Source organism: Phyllostomus hastatus, unplaced genomic scaffold (genome assembly GCF_019186645.2).
Source record: "Phyllostomus hastatus isolate PE091 unplaced genomic scaffold, TTU_PhHast_1.1 phas_contig_210, whole genome shotgun sequence".
Lineage (NCBI taxonomy): Eukaryota > Metazoa > Chordata > Mammalia > Chiroptera > Phyllostomidae > Phyllostomus > Phyllostomus hastatus.
The window spans coordinates 24812749-24829406 of record NW_025333737.1 but is presented as its reverse complement, the minus strand read 5'-3'; the positions used below and the strand labels follow the sequence as shown (position 1 = coordinate 24829406).

Below are 16658 nucleotides of genomic sequence, written 5' to 3'. Positions count from 1 at the left end.
GGGGGCTGTGCATCTCCACACACTGTCTTCTTTTTCTCATGCAATTTGCTTAGAACTCTCTTCTGTGTGCAGTTACTTCCCTCCCCCATCGTGCTGAGGAGGGAACTGAGGATTGGTGTGTATGCTTCTGCACCATCTAATTATCCTTCCCAGGGAAAGGGATGGATGCCCATGTGGGCCTGTGACTATACAGGCAAAACCAGCCGTCTGCACACACCACAGAGCCCGGCGACACTGCAGCCTGTCCCTCCCGAGCACCATGAACTTGAAATGTATGAATGTGTTTTTCTTCCTTGATGGCCTTGCCAAGTCTCAGGGTATTTGGGGTGCTTTTAGAACTTCCTTTTTAGAATAGTACAAATCTATGCAATCTTTTTTGTTTCCACATGATTTGAGGGCAACGTGCCTTATTTCCATGTAATAGTTTGGGAAATCTGGTGAGTGGGGAGAAGCATTTGGGGTTGGCCTAGGAGTGGGGAAATGGGCCGGTTCGCTTCATGTCGAGTTCTGTTTAGCCAGAGTGAACTTCTGCCTATTCCCAGGGACCCCAGGGGTGGAGCCTGAGTTATCCTCTGTTCTCCATGGACTGAGAACTGAAGGAGAGACAGAGTTGGGGAATGACAGAGTAGAGAGGCTATAGGAGGTCATGTCCAAGTCATTTCTAGATAAGAGCACTGTCCCAGGTCACAGAGGATGCTGGTAAAAGAACAGAGCCCATAAACCCAGCCCTCTGTCTGCCTTCCATCCTCCCCAGAGTATTCCTCTCTGCCTGGACACACCTAAGGCATTTATCTGTGTGCTGTCTGCTGTACCCTATTGTTCTCATTGGATGTTAATTTGATTCCCCTGTTGTGTGGGTGCTAACCTCTCCCTGTAGAGCGAGGTGTGGTATGGTCCAGATAACCTCTGACAGGCCATACATATGGTCTGTAGACACCATTCATAGAACATTCATTGCAGGTCTTGTGTAAGCCTCTTTAAGCAGCTATAAGCATTTAGGCCCCACAAGGAATGTAGGCAGTTATTAGTATCCCAAATAGAGATCAGAGAAGTTAAGCAACTTGCCTAGGATCACACAGCAAGCAGGCAAGTGGCAGAGTGAAGCTTTAAATCCAGGTCTGTTTGATTTACCATCAATGTTTTTCAGCCACTATATTATATGGCTGCCAGGCAAAGGAGGATTCTGACTCAGAGAGGAAGCAGCAAGCCACACAAAGGAAGACTGCCACCTGCCCACCTTAAATCTTTGCCAACAGATTTGGTTTTCTAGAAAAATATGATTGCTCAGTAATAGGTGCGTATGTCATCATGGCTAAGCCCATCATCTAACATTGGTGCAAAAAGTAAAAAAAACAAACAAACCCCAACTCAGTGTATTATTTCAGATATGAACTTTCTGGCTGTTCATTTGTTTTGATTTTTTTTCTATCACCAAAGTTACTTGGCTGAAGTTTCCCATATGTTGGTGAGTGTTCCCATTTGCACAGACCCTACATGCTGGTGCTTTCCCTCTTGTGATAAAAAGGAGAGATGCAAGTTATTTTTAATTCAGCCACCACACAAACATCCATGTCTCCCCTTCCAGCAGCTAAGCCTATATGTCTTCTCAACAGGGTATTAATTACCTGGCTCTGGGAATGACAGGATGGGCCGTTCCCGTGGCTCCAGCTGCCCTGCCGGCCACAAGGAGATTGCCTGTGGACACAGCAGGTCTCAGAGGCTTCCCCAGGGAGCGTCTGTCTCATCAATAAACTCAGACGTGGGTACCGGGTAACTTGTTAAACACATTTATTGATTTCTTGACAGTAACCAAACACAGTGAGTGACCATTATAAACAAGAAAAGAAAGGCATTCGTTTGTACTTTGTGAGATCCAGCTGCACCTGGAGAGAAAAGACACCCCTTTCCCAGGAATTTACAAGGCAAAGTGCATTCCTTCAAGGGAGCATCACAGGGGAGGGATGGCAGTTTCAAAACGCAAGGGATCTGTCGCCTGCTGTCTCAGGCTGAAGCTCACCTCGGATGAATGATTGAGCCATGGAGTGGAGTTAAAGTTATACTTGCTTAGCAAATGCATTCCTGATTGCCACAAACTCAGTAGAAACCGGCTGCAAATGAACAAAACATGAAGATGAAGGAACAAGTGAAATCAAAGAATGCAGTTGCATGGAGCCAGGGCTTAGCCTGTAAGGAAGTAGAACAGATCAAAGCCAGAAAAATAAAATTAACCCGTTAAACACATTTATTGAGCTGTTAACAATAACCAAACACAATGTATGACCTTTGGAAAACAAGAAACAGCAAATGGATCAATTGTGATCTTGGCAAATCCTACTAGAGATATGTGACAAAGGGGAAATAATTCAATCTCTTTATAGTCTGCGATGATATATATATACAATGCGTATCTCTTCAATGTCGGTCCTTTTTTTTTTCTTTTTAAATTGTCGAGTAAACAGAAGAATGATAATCTAGAAATCAGTGTCCTTGGCCAACTTTGTCCTGGTTCACCTGCCGCCAGCACCCTCCAAGCATCCTAGGACACTAGCTGAGATTCCTCGATGCAAAGGACCAAGTCTGCTTGATGCTGCTGAAGCTGTGTGTTCTCCCCTCTCTTTTGGAAGAAGTTTTGTATGTACAAAGGCTGAAAGTCTTATTGGGTAGATTTATTAGTTCAGGAAAGCAGTATCAAAATTGTAATCAGGTTAACTGGTTATTTTTCTTCTAAGACCTTTGATGAATGAGCCTTTAATTTCTGAAAACTTGACTTCCCATCTTGGAGGCTGTGTGAGTGTGTATGTATGTATGTAGATATGTTTATGTGTGCATGTGTGTGTATCCTCTGCCATGGTTTTTCAGATCTTTTCGTGAAGGAAGGGCCAATCCAAAGAGTGAATGAGGCTTGAGAAGGGGAAGGAAAGAGAAGAAAGAAGGGGACATTCTAGGTTATGTCAATTCACAGTTGTAGCATTTCACTGAGATGGAATTCTTCTTGGCCTCATTCCCTACTTGAGGAGCCATTCATTTACTGGAAAGACAGAGAAAGAAAAACACACAAACACACAACATAAAACAAGGCATAATTGAATTAATTTGCACAGAGTTTGGGGAAATTACTCCAAAGGGGAAGGAACAGTTCTCTAAGTGCGGGCTCACTTGTAAGTATCCTGACAACCCCTTCGCTTCCTCATGAACTTCTAGGCTTGAACTGTTCAATATTGTTGTCACCAGTCACATGTAGCTACCATACATTTAAATTAGTTAAAATTAAATAAAAAATTTAGTGGCCTCACTGTACTAGCCATCCTTCAGATATTCAACTGCCACATGTGGCTAGTAGCTACCATATTGAACAATGCACATATAGAACATTTTTATCATCACAGAAAGTTTTGCTCTAGACCGGGGGGGGGGGTGGGCATGTGACAGCCTACAGGCCAAATCCAGCCTGTGATCTGATTTTGTAAATAAAGTTTTATTGGAACATAGCCACACCATTCATTGACATGTTATGGATGGCCTCTTCCACACTATAACATCAGAGTATGGCAGAGGCTGTGTGACTCATAAAACCTACAATATTTACCATCTGGCCCTTTACAGAAAACGTTTGCTGACTGTGAGTGCTGTATGCATGGGGTCATATCTGTCTCCATCACACTGTATCCTCATCACCTAGCTAAGTGCCTGGAACATAGTAGATATGCAATGAAAAGGCGTTGAATGCAGAGAAGGCTCAGTCAATGAGTTGAGTATTTATTTGTCTGGTAGTTCTGGTTGGGAGGGAACAGAAAATTATCCTTTTGACACTCTGCGTGTGTCAGAGAAAGAAAAAGGAGAGAGGGAATTGTGGGGGAAGTAGAAGAAATGAAGTGGTAGGGGGCAAAGGGCAGTGGTAGCAGCTGCTTCTAAAAGCTGCTTGGTAGCCCCTCCAGCCCCCGTGTTGTTTAAGCTACAATGGACTTCACTGTCCAGGCTCTCATTCATTCCTCACAACAAGTGGTGACATAGATGGTGCTGGGACTGTCAGGAAAGACGTGAGGCCCACAGGGTACATACCCGCTGGGTTTGCCCGGTTTGTTAGTGTGGAACCAGGGTGGGAACTTGGGTATCCTGACTCTGGGCTGAGGGCATCTCCACGACACTGTGCTGCCTCCATCTTCCTTCCCGTGTTGACATTTTACCACCGTGATCAACAGATACTTAGAGTACAGGAGGGAAGAGAGAGGGCTGGCTGCGGGCCAGAGGGTTGCAGGAGGCGGAAGTCTTTTGAATGTCCATAGGGGATATTCAAATAGGAATGTCCACAGTAGGAATGTCAAGTAGGAATAACTGTCACTTCTATGGACATAGCCCTGGAAAAGGATACATTCACATATATCACCTCCTTGTACCCCAATGGCCTAGCATCCAGACTATTTGCTCATCTAGGGAAAAGGGGTCCCTCATGTGCCTAAGTAAAAGCTCTCATGCTTCTAGCTATCCTGTTCTAGCATATAATCTTGAAAACATCAGCCTCTCTAGACTCTTCTGCACAATGGCAACAAAAAGGGATGTAAAGTTTGATCTCTATCTCTCATATACAGACTTTACAACAGAACATCCCCATGCACATGGAAGGTGGTGGTCTTAATTATCCATTATAATCATGATTCCTATAATGGCACATAATGCCAGGCCTTTAAGAACAGGAGGACTGAGCTGTGGCCTGGGCCCATGGCCCTCTGAGCCACGCACCCACCTCTATACTGAAGCTTCTGGGCCCGGTTGTTTGGGCAGTCCTTCCCCTGTAAACTGAAGTTGATGTTGGTGCGGATACAGCGGTTGTTGAGTGGCTGGACAGGCCTGAAGTTGTCACTCATGCTCAGAAAGATCTGAGAGGGCTGATTCTGGCTGAGCAGGCGTAAGGAATGCATCTGAGGAGAGAGAAACAGCTGTGAGGCCCACCCATCCTCTTAGATGGACCAGGAGAGAAGTGTGACAGCAGAGACTGGCCAAGCCAGGCTGCCCGCGAAAGGGCACGTGAGCCCCTCAGGGGCCCTTGTGGTGTGGGTCCAGTTGTGCTGCCGTGTGTGGGCTCAGACTTGCTTCTAGCTCTGTAGTTCAGAGATGCCTCTGAACAAGTTAATTACTCTGCTCTATCCTCAAACATACCATCTGCCGAAGGAGGAAATCCAACTAGGTGTTCTCCAGGGTCTCTTTCTCTTACACCTCATGGCTCAATAATTCCCAGCAATTCAGGGAATTATTCCCTGACATGGGTATTATCCAAACTGTAGTGATTGGTCTAGAGGTCAGAGCGAAACTAAGTTGGATTTGTTTGGTTCCTTTGCTGTGAAATCAGGACCAGGAGCTGCACTGAAATATTTGCAGGTTCCACCCTGAGACTGAGAAGGGGAAGGAGAGTCTCTAGCAACAGAGGAGAATGAAGTGAATGGGCAGTAGGAAGCAGAAGACAGCAGAAAGAAAAGGCATCTGGGGTTCTGGTTCCAGCGAATTCCCGACACCAATTTCTGATCTTAATTTCCTTAACATGCTCAGTATCTCTTGAACAAATCCTTTTTCTGAGTTTAAGTTATCTGGAGGGGGCTGCTTGTCACCAAAAGTCCTGACCAATATAGATAGGACCAGGGACTTGTTCACGTTGTTGTTGGGTTGTAAGTACAGTTGACCCTTGAGCAATGTGAGGGGTCAGGGGCACCAGCCCCATATGCAGTTGAAAATCTGCGTATAAGTTTTCACTCCCCCAAATACTTAGTTATTCCTTGGTATCTGTTGGGGATTGGTTATAAGGCCTCCTGAAGATACCAAAATCCACAAAAGCTCAAGTTCCCTGTATAAAATGGCATAAGAATAATGTATAGCGTCCTCCACATCTGTGGACTCCCAACCACAGATTGAAAATAGTACAGGTATTTATTGAAAAACATACGTGTATAAGTGGACCCGTGAAGTTCAGACCTGAGTTGTTCAAGGGTCAATCATATATATCCTGTAAAGGAAAATGGATTCTGCTTCCTTTGCCCATCTCCCCTCTGAGGTTTTATAGAGTCTCAGAATTATAGCACGTCAGAGCTGATACCCCCTCGTCGTGAAGAGCGGTACTGGTTTCACAGAAGGGGGTTGACAGCCCTGAGAGCACATAATGAGCCATTACCAAAGCTGGCCTCAGAGGCCAGATCTCCTGGTTCCCATCCAAGGCTGAGGAATCCAAGCCAGCTTTACGAGAAATACCATGAGATGCTCTAAAAAAATTCCACATTCAAATATGTCTGTGAAAGGCTACTTATCATATTGCCTCTTTTTGGACACTGACATAATTATTATCATTTTAAAGGCCCTGGAAAGTCTCCCAACAATGAAATCTATTTAATTCTTTTTTTTAATTCAGCTTTTTCAAACATATCTGGCCAACACGTACTTTGCTCATCTGCTTTCTGAACACTATCACTGTAGAACACTTTGGGAACTAACCCTGTTTTTCCTTATCACTCAGCTAGGTCAATGCTTCAACAATTAATTCATGCTAAACCTTTCAGGTGTTGATTCTTTTTTAAAAAACGATTTTATTTGTTTATTTTTAGAGAGAGGGGAAAGGAGTGAGAGAAACATCAATGTGTGGCTGCCTCTCTTGTGCCCCCTGCACTGGGGACTGGCTCGCTACCCAGGCCTATGCCCTAGACTGGGAATCAAACCAGCAACCCTTTGGTTTGCAGGCTGGCACTCAATGCACTGAATCACACCAGCCAGGGCCAGATGCTGATTATTTAAACATAGGTGTGATGAATTGAATTTGGTATCCCCCCAAATTTATAAGTTAAAGCCCTAATTCCCAGTACCTCAGGATGCGACCTTATTTGGAAGTAATGTCATTATAGATGCAATTAGCTAAAATGAGGTTATTGGGGGTAGGCCTTAATCCAATATGACTGGTGCCCTTATAAAAAGGGGGATTTGGACAAAGGGACCCAGGCATAGGGAGAACACTGTGTGAAGATGAAGGCAGAGTGAAGGTGATACTTCTACAAGGCAAGTAACACCAAAGGTTGCCAGAAACCAGAGAGGCGTGAAAAAAATTCTTCCTTACTCCCTCAGAAGGAACCAACCCTGCTGACACTTTGATCTCAGATTTACAGGCTCTAGAACTGTGAGACAATACATTTCTGCTATTTAGGCCACTGAGTGTGTGGTTCTTTATTAAAGTAGTCCTAGTAAACACATACAATAGGTATTTCACAAACAGCCAGTTTTCACATCATCTTCCCCATTCGCTAACAGACCACAGAGAAGCTCACCTGCATCCTTGTTATATAGACAGGTTTGTTCATTATTATCCAACTTGCCGTCTCATAGCAGGGTGGGATAGTCATGGATCCGTCATAAGTAATGAAACTAGTGGTCTCTGGATAGAGTTCCTCTATATTAAGTCCCTGTAGTAAATATGCATCATCTAGAAAAGGAAATAAGAAAGACTTAAGAATTAGGTTTCTTGAGAAAGTGTTGCTATTGCTGATTTTTTTTCTTTTCTGATTCCAGAAGACCGTATCTGTTAGGATAGGCTGCAGAAACGAACAGTCCCCCAAACCTCAATCATTTTAAACAATGAAGGATGTTTTGCTCATGTATATGTCCATTCTAGGTTGGCTGAGGGCTTCCTCCATGTCATTGTTGTCCACCCTTTGGGACCCAGGCTTTCAGAACAGCTGCTATCTGGACCCTTGTGGGTTGCAATGATAGGAGGAGATGCGCCCATCCCAGAAGTGGCACATGCGACTCCTGTGCACATATTGGTGGGCAAAAAGTCACATGCCCAGTTGACATCAGAGATGTGAGGGAGCACATTCTTCCTACAGGATGGGACACTGAATATGGGTGAACAGAATTGTGGGCTACGACAAGGACACAAGGAAGAGCCAAATATTTGGTTATGGTTCCTGAGACCTGGGACCACAGGATTATAGTCATAAAGAAATGCACAACTGAAGCCTTTAGGATCTGTGGAAACGTTGCCTGGTTGCCATTCTTGTTTATAAACACTGCTTAATTAAAAGAACATTAAGAAACACTTTTAGAAAGAAATCAGGCCAAATCCTATCATGAGACTCAAAAGTTAAGTTCAACATCTGAGGGCATGTTTGTAGGTCTCCTCTCTGTCGGGGTCCATGCAGGTAGACTTTTCTCTTACACCAATTTGAAGTATTCACACTCATAAATATTTTATTACTAAATATAGGTTTTTCAGTTACAAAAGTGTTATAAATATTTATCAGAACATATGGAAAGAAGAGAGAAAAAACAATGACCCCAATTATCTAAAACAATTGACGTTAACCTTTTTTGAATTTCTTTCTGAATTTTTCATTCAGTGCATTGGTTGCATTTTTAGAAAACTATAATGCATCAGAGTTTTAAAGTCTCAGTAAAGTGCAACGAACCTCTCTCACTCCACTCTCCTCTTTTCCCTACAATCCTTTTTTGCACACTTTTGCTCTCTTCCCCTGGTTTCTAAAGCACCATACTTACTGTCCCTATTTTTCTGGCCATTCTGTCTTAGATTCTGTTGCTGGATCCTGATTTTCTTCTACCTGTTTCTCAATGGTGGCATTTTATAAGGCTCAGTCCAAGGCTCTGTTTTTTTTTTTTAACTCCATACACTCCTCATAGGGTAGCCCAAGTACATCCATGGCTTCCACAGCCCTCTGTACCTCAGTGACTCTAGCAGTCTTGCACCTCCCAGTTTGCCATGAGGGTCGATCACTATGGTCCATCTGGGAGGTCTGGAGGGCACATAGCAAGACCCAAAGCCTGGCTAATTGAGGGATGAGGGTGGCTCCTCCAGGCCTCCTCAATTCATGTGTTGTTTCTCATTCACATGTTCAACTCCCAGAGGGAAAGAACTAACTCTTCAGTGGCTGATATAATCTCTCAAGTTTAGTAATATGTATATATGATGGTAGTAAAGGACTTTCACATACAGCTGGAACCTCACACTGACCTAGCAAGACTTTTCAGGCAGATAATAATATCTTCATTGACAAGAAATTGAAGATGAGAGAGGCAAAGTAACCTGCCTGAGGTCACAGCGCTAGCTGGTAACTGCAGAGGTGGAACTGAAACCTGGATCTTCTGACCTCCAGACCAAAGTCATTCATTCACTCATTCAACAAGTATTCAGTAAGTACCTGTTTGTGCTGGGCACAGGGTTAGGCTCTGGGGATAGTGCAGTAAACAAGATAGATGCCCTCTTTCTAGTTGAAGAGACAGACAGCAGGTGACAAAATAAATATATGTAGACTCTAATATCAGGTGGTGATAAGTGCACCTTGTCTTACCTGCACCTTCCTACTGATCCTGAGCATTAAAGCTCAGAATTCATTTTCCTGGGAAAAGGCCCCCTTCCTTCCCCTCCTGGGCTCTGACTACCCCAGTGGGGTAACTGAACCTCTCCAGGGCTCTGTCCAAATGCCCATGAGAGAAAGAGGTTGGTCAAGTTGGATTTGGAGACCAACTCTAGGAAAAAGGACTTCTTTACTCTTTCCATTTAAATGTTCCTGCCTTTCCATCACAACACCAGAGAATCAGGACAAGTTCAAGAGAGACATGGCTGGGCTGGGTCTGCACTCTGGGTCATGCAGTCGGATGCCTCTATGACAGAGCCATGATGCCCAGAGCACACACTGACATCATGGACCTTGTCAGTTGGATCAGGTGCCAACACAACAAGCTCCCGTCGAGTATCCATCATTTGGCTCTGTTTCTTAAGCCCCTTGTATGTGTCAGGTACTGAGCTAGGTATTGGAGAGCAGGACGTAATTAAGTGAAGGCATCAAGGAGCAGCAGAGACATGTGTATCTGCACTGAGTACATTGAGAAGCTGTCAGTACTGCCTGGGGGTGGGACTCAGGAGAGGATTAACTGAGGAGCTGCCCCGAACTGCACCTTGAACGACAGGAGCTAATCACTGTGTGGCTTGCAGGCAGGTGGCTGTCAAGGGCACGGTAGACAGTCACGCTAGAGAAAGAGTAAGGACATGCAGAGGGGTGTGTAGCCGGGGATAGCCAGAGTGTGGATGGGAATCAGGGGAGGGCTGTTGTGAGAAAAGAGACTGGAGGGTCAGCAGGGGCTGTGCCCAGAAGGTCCTTCTCTGTGCTGCTGGGAGTTTGGGCTCCATCCTGCAGGCAATGCAGAGCCACTGAAGGGTTTTATGCAGGGGAGTGGCGTGATCAGATTTGCACTTAATGATGCTTGCTCTGATGGTGCTTTGGCCTGAAGATTAACATATTGAATGAGAGAAGGAAGCATTTGGCACATCTTTATTAAAGGTCAATGTGATTTGTTTAACCAAGCTTGCACGCGGAGCATATTGGGTACTCTAGCATGCTGCCGTTATTGCATTTTATTTTATTTGGGGTGGTGGGAAGGAGGGAAGGACAGAGGCAACAGAATGAGGGACATTCTAGGCATGACTGGAGGAAAGAAAAAGAACATTTCTATTTCACTGAACCTATAACTAGCCTCTGTGTTGCATCCACATTTGAGGAAAGGATCAATGTGTGTGTGGGGGCAGGCTAGGAGCAAGAAGCAAAAGGAGGCATGTTCATGGATTTAACCCACACAGCAAGGTAACAACACGCTTCCAAAACACTGTTGTGCTGATGGTACCGAGACCACCCACTGTGGTCCTGCTGGGAGATTCCTTTTTGTCCACATCCCCTTTGAGAGATGTAATACTCGTCAGAGAAGGCGGGCAGCTTTCTCCCTCTCACAGTCCTCATTCACTAACTTTGTTCTTTTCGTGAATCTCACTAATGCACACACACCACCTTTTGCCCTATTTAGTTTCTCACACTGCAGAGCTTGGAAAGACCCAGTGTGAAGAACGTGAGCTCTGGACTCAGACCTGAGTGTGAGGGATGATTTTGCTGCTCACCATCCAGGTGGCCATGGACATGCAGGTAACTGTATGAGCTTCAGTTTCCACACCTGCAGTATGCAGATGGTTGGAGTGGGCAGTGGACTGAATGTTTGTGTTCCATCAAAATTCATATGTTGAAATCCTACATCCCATTGTGATGGTATTTGGAGGTGAGGCTTTTGGCGGGTAATTTGGTCATGAGGGTGGAGCCCTCATGAATAGGATTAGTGCCCTTATAAAAGCAATTCCAGAGAGCTCTTTCACCCTCTTTCTGCCATGTGAGGGTACAAGAATTCTGCAACCCAGAAGAGAGTTCTCACCCAATTCCAAACAGGCTGGCACCCTACTCTTGGACTCTTGGCCTCCAGAGCTGTGAGAAGTAAATTTCCATGGTTTAGAAGATAGTTTGTCATAGCACCTGAGACTGCCTAAGAGAGGATTTGCCTCACAGAGTTGTCTGAGGAAAAAATGAAAGCAAGCTTTTCAAGTACCTGACACAGGACCTGGTCCACAGTAAGTACTCAGCAATGCTGGGTAACAAAGGTGTCACTCCTTCCTTTCTGGGGTGTCCTTGCCCACCTTCCCAGGATAACCACTGCTTGACCTCCCCGAGGTCTCCTCGCTTTTCCCAGCTGGGGTAGTGCCTTCCCTTCGTGCCATATTTACTGAATTAGCTTGCTAATAGTTACTTACTATTTTGAATGTCCCCACTAAGCTGTGAACCTTTGGGAGAAGGGCTTCCATCTTTTATCTCTAATCCCCAAGGCCCGGCATGCGGTCCACTGCATTTCGGGTACTCAGGAAACATCAGTTGAATTATGCCCAGCAGCTCCACCTGCTCGCAGTGCTGAGCATAAACTAAGGGAGGAAGATGCAACATCGAAATTCTCTGAAGCTCCTGTCTGTGCTACTAACGTATGTGCTGCCCAGCCCCCTCCCCCACATGTATCACATCCTAAGATATCAGGGTGAGACTGAGACTCCACATGGCATTACCGTGTTTCCACACCAAACATGTCTGAACCCTGGAATTTACATTGCTAATTTTGGTGTGTATTTAACATGTAACACTTGTCCACTTGACTCACCACTTTGCCTCAAAGATTGCCAGTAAATTGGTGTTCTCTCTTTTAGGAATTGGAATTTGAGAACTACAGGTTACCCTTTTGCCTCTTCTTTTCTCCCCATGGAGCCCTACTTGGGGCATTTGGCAGGACACAGGCAGTGGAACCCAAAAGGAAGATGAGCAAATGCAGAAGTCTTCAGCACTAGTGTCAAGGAACTCTGGGGCATCTTCCGCAGCTGACCAGGCCAGGAACTCATTAGTGTTACCCACAGACCGCCTTGTTCATGCAGCAGCCAGCAGACAAAACCAGTCTGTGCATGCTAGTGTTATCCTCCGGGCGCTGCAGCCAAGGGAGCCTAAGAACTAATGTGCTGGGAAGTGGATTCTGGTTCTCAAACTCTCGTGGCTCTGTTCATTAGTAAGAGTGGAGCAGGTCTAGAGCTATTTATGAGCAGAGAGACACAAGTGTGGGGTGAAGCTCTGAGGCCAGCAGGGTGATCATGCATGCCTCTGCTTGCTTTAAGGATACTTACTGAGAAGAAGTGATAGCAGAAGTTCAAATAAATTTTCATGGATAGTTTTATAGAGAAGTTTTCTTTCTATATTTCTTTCTTTCTATCTATCTATCTATCTATCTATCTATCTATCTATCTAACCATAGCTTATATAGGACAAAGCCCTGGACTTCAAGCAGGAGTCTTAATTCAAGTTTAAGTTCTAACTGTGACTTTTCTAGTAACGTACTTTTCCTTCATGGCTAAGTCATGTAACCTTTTACTTGGGGGCACCAGATTATTCCGGATATTACTTGAGTCATCTTCAAGTAGAAAAGAATTCTACAGACCCCAAAATGTCATTCAAAAGAAACAAGTTTATACAGACAAATTTATCTTAAGTAGGTCAACTTTTGGGTATGACACTGTTGTAATTTTTTTAGTATGGGCTCTCTCTTCATAGTACAGGAAGAGCCCATGCATAATCAATAGGTATAGATATTTATGCACAGTGTATAGCCCAAGTTTATCCCAAAAGACTGTATTAGTAGACAGTTGTGCTCTTGATTTTATGACAAGCTCTTGATGAGTCTATTATTTATGTTATGCTGAGTTCTTAGTCATAGACACATTCCCAAGTTGGCCTTTTTTCTTTTTCTGTTTCCAGGAGAAATGCACTATGATGAAATACCTAGCACTGCACAGTGGGGAAAGCTTCCCTTAGCCCAAGCGTCAGTGCAGCCTCTGTTAAACGCATTGTGGTTGCGTGTGAGGACCACTGATGAGATTTAACACCACCTGGCTTCCTGCTTAAGGAGTTCCCATTCAAAGAGAAGGATGCCAATGAAAAAATGACTTGGCAGTTTCAGAGATCAATACTGGATTTGCTTCTGATCAATATGGAACTATTTGGCAATTTTCTCATACGGAATGACATTTCCTCTTGTAATCTGAGGCACATTCAACTGAAATGAAAAAAGGCAATTACTAAAGCATAAAGTAATGTGATTTTTTTTTGTTTTACACAAACAACAAATGAAAAAAAAGAGCCTCGGAGAATTGGATTCATGGAGGTAAGCGGCCTGTTTTCCATTCCTCGCTGACTTGAGTTACTACTTAGTGTGCGACGCGGGAGTGGGTCTGCCGCATTTCACATTCTGGGAAAACATTTCCGAAGCTGTTCTTTGAGATGAAAGTACAAGTTCAATTAAGCATAGAGAAAGGCACCAGGAACAATATGCTTAAGTTCCTTGGTGATATTTCATCACATTCAACACCCTGTCCCTCTCAGGAGCAGGCTCACAAAACACTTCCCAAGGAACAGAGACACATAAGGCAGTTACAAGTTGGTCTACCCTTGCCTGCACATTCATCTTTTAGCCGGGGTGGGGGGAGGGGTGCTAAAACAAAGTTATAAACGGGCCAGACTTTCTGCAAAAGATATTTCCAGGGACTTGTATGGTGTGTCAAAACGCCATGGGTAAAATCTCTCCTCCAAATACCTTTAGTCCCATCTTTATGTCCTCGGAGGAGATGTATGAAGACAACAGGCCTTTCTAAAGGCCCTTCGAAGACCCTCCTAAATTCAGAATCTATGATCTTTTGGATGCTTATTGGACTGAAGTTCACCGCTGGATTTACTGTGTATGAAATGAATGGAGTATGTGAGAGTGAATGAGAATGAAACTAACCAGCGTGGTCCACTGTCCTAGGACGCTGGAAGAAAGAGTTCATTCATATGTAATGTCCCGATAATGCCTCTCTCTCACCCATGTAGAAAGGCTCTTTGCACTTCATTAGTCACTAATTTCACCACTTGAAAATATCATAAAATTAAAAAAATAATGCTAGCTCGATGAAGTCGTGTGGATACTAAAATGTTACCTTTTATATAATCGGGGCTTTGTGCCTGCTAGTTAATTAACACCAGGAAAATGGAGGGACATGGGCATTATTCCAAAACACTACATTAAGAAAAAATTAAAATACTTCAAGTAAATTACCAATATCGCCTCCAGGAAATCCATTTTTCAATGTCATGATTTTAGTCTTGACCCCCAAATGGCTGAAGGGGAATTTAACTTCAATAAAATGGATTTTCTTTAGAAGACTTTCTAAATTCAGCCTGAAATTAATTCAGGCGGGTCTTCCCCATTGTTCCCCATTAGTGAGAGTGTTTTATCAGATTTTCTCAGACAAAGGAAATCCAAACTTCCAAGGAAAGTAGTGGGTCCTTATTCCCAACCACTGCATGGGTTCACACACAGGAAGTGTAAACTTTAAACTTCATTTAAAGTCAGCAAACCATTGCCCTGTACTGTGTTTACCTTGAACATATATTTTTTTTAACTTGGTGTCATAAGTAAGTTACCTCACCCCCTTTGAGGAAGCTGGCTTTAATGACCACTCAGTTTAGGACAATTTAGAAACACACACAATTATGCACCTAGTGTATCCCAGTCATTGTCCAGGCAATTAACTCATTACTTTGCTTAGTCCTCACCTCAAGTCTCTCAGTGTCAGTATGCATATCCTCATTTTACCGATGATGAAACTGTTGTCTCAGGGACGTTAAGAAACCTGCCTGAAGCCACGCAGCCGAGGAAGTGGGAGAGCCAGGAGCCCATGTCTGCTGGTTCCATTCTGCTTCACTGAATGCATCATTCCCCATAAGCTTGGTGGCTTTCACCAGCTTCATATCTGGCTCCCAAAGTTCCCAGTTCTCTAATGAGACTCTCCTTCTTTCCTCCTTTAATGGGTTCCTTGGCATTGATTGTCTTAACTGGCTCAATAGAGTGACTTTGCACAATTCCTTTTTTTCCTGCCAGTCATCTAATCTCTGAAGAAACCAAGCCAATGGACCGCGTCCCTTGAGTTGGCTGCCATTGTGTGGTGCTTCCACCCCATGTTTCCACGTTGCTCGTGCCCCTCACACCTCCTCAGCTAGCTGATGACACAGACACTCAAAAGGCTCTTCCAGGCTGGGGTTTAAAAGTTATCTTTAGAAGTGATTTGCAATCCTGTGTCACGAGGATACGAGCTGCTCTTTTGAAAGTGAGGACCCGTCCGCCTCTCTTCTCTATTTATTCTCACTCCCATGATTTCACCCAGTTTAAGTGCCATCTGGAGCCCAGTGATTTTCACATTTATATCTTCAGTTTTGTCTCCTGAAATCCAGACTCCTATATCCAACTGCCTACTCCATACCTCTTATTGGATACTCCATCGGCATCTCAAGCTTAACATGTCTGAAACTTCTAATTCCCTTCCCATCCACTCACATGTTTCATCTAGTCTTCCCATCTCGGTTGATGGAAACATCTTCCTTCCAGTTCCTCAGGCTAAAAACCTCAGTTATCCTTGACTCTTCTTGTTCATATCACACATCTGATCTATCAAGAAATGTCTTGGTTCCTTCTTCAAAATACACCCCAACCTTTCTCCCCACCTCCCCCACGTTCGCCTGGTCATGATCCACACCGTCTCATTGTCTGGATTGCTGTGATCACCTCCCAGCGTTGCTCCTTGCCCTTCTCTGGTCCATTCCCAACCAAGCGCACAGAGTGACCCTCTTGTCAGAAGGTCATGTCACTCTCTGCTCAAAGTCTTAGATCACCTTCTCGTTACGATGGCCTCCAAGGGAAAGGCTGATGGGAAAGACTGACCTCATGACCTCTCTGACTACTACATGTGCCAACAGTGGCTGTGCCACTGTGTTCCTCTGTGTGACACTGATCTCCATGGGCGGTTCCGTGCCAGGGGACAGGCAGGAGTTGCGGAGAGCTGAGGATGGTATGAGCCTGATCTTTCAAAGTTCCCCCAAGTTCTGTGGTTAGTTTATGTCCCTTCCAAGTGGAAACAAATGCAAGAAGCAAAGAGGTGGCTCTTCAAACAGACCCGAAGTTGGACATAAGAGAAAAACATGCTGTTAAGTTCCATGTAATGTGAAAGCATCAGCATGACAACTAGTTTTAAGACCTCAGAGGTAAGCTTTCCTTGCTCTTATGTTTGAGTCCTTGCTCTCCTGTTGTGGAAGAGTAAACTATTGTTTAGGACATGTTCACTCCCTCCTTACCCCCATGAGAAGTTTTATTTTAATTTGTTTCATTCAATTTAATTTAATGTATTTTTAATTTATTTGCTTTTCAAGATGACCAGGAAATGTATTTGAAATACAAAGAAT

The 16658-nt window shown here is 44.2% G+C and overlaps 1 protein-coding gene across 3 annotated transcripts in view; it reads right to left on the bottom strand.

Annotated features, from left to right (window-relative positions):
• Positions 1–1803: 1803 nt before the first annotated feature.
• CA10 (carbonic anhydrase 10) overlaps positions 1804–16658 on the bottom strand; it is a 454702-nt gene continuing 439847 nt past the window's right edge. For all 3 annotated transcript variants that reach the window (XM_045836822.1, XM_045836824.1, XM_045836823.1), the window contains 3 exons: positions 7296–7450; positions 4742–4916; positions 1804–3028 (listed from right to left, as the gene is read on the bottom strand). In XM_045836822.1, the coding sequence (XP_045692778.1) occupies positions 3006–3028; positions 4742–4916; positions 7296–7450 (353 nt within the window). In that variant the 3' untranslated portion in view covers positions 1804–3005. The remainder of the gene's footprint in view (positions 3029–4741; positions 4917–7295; positions 7451–16658) is intronic.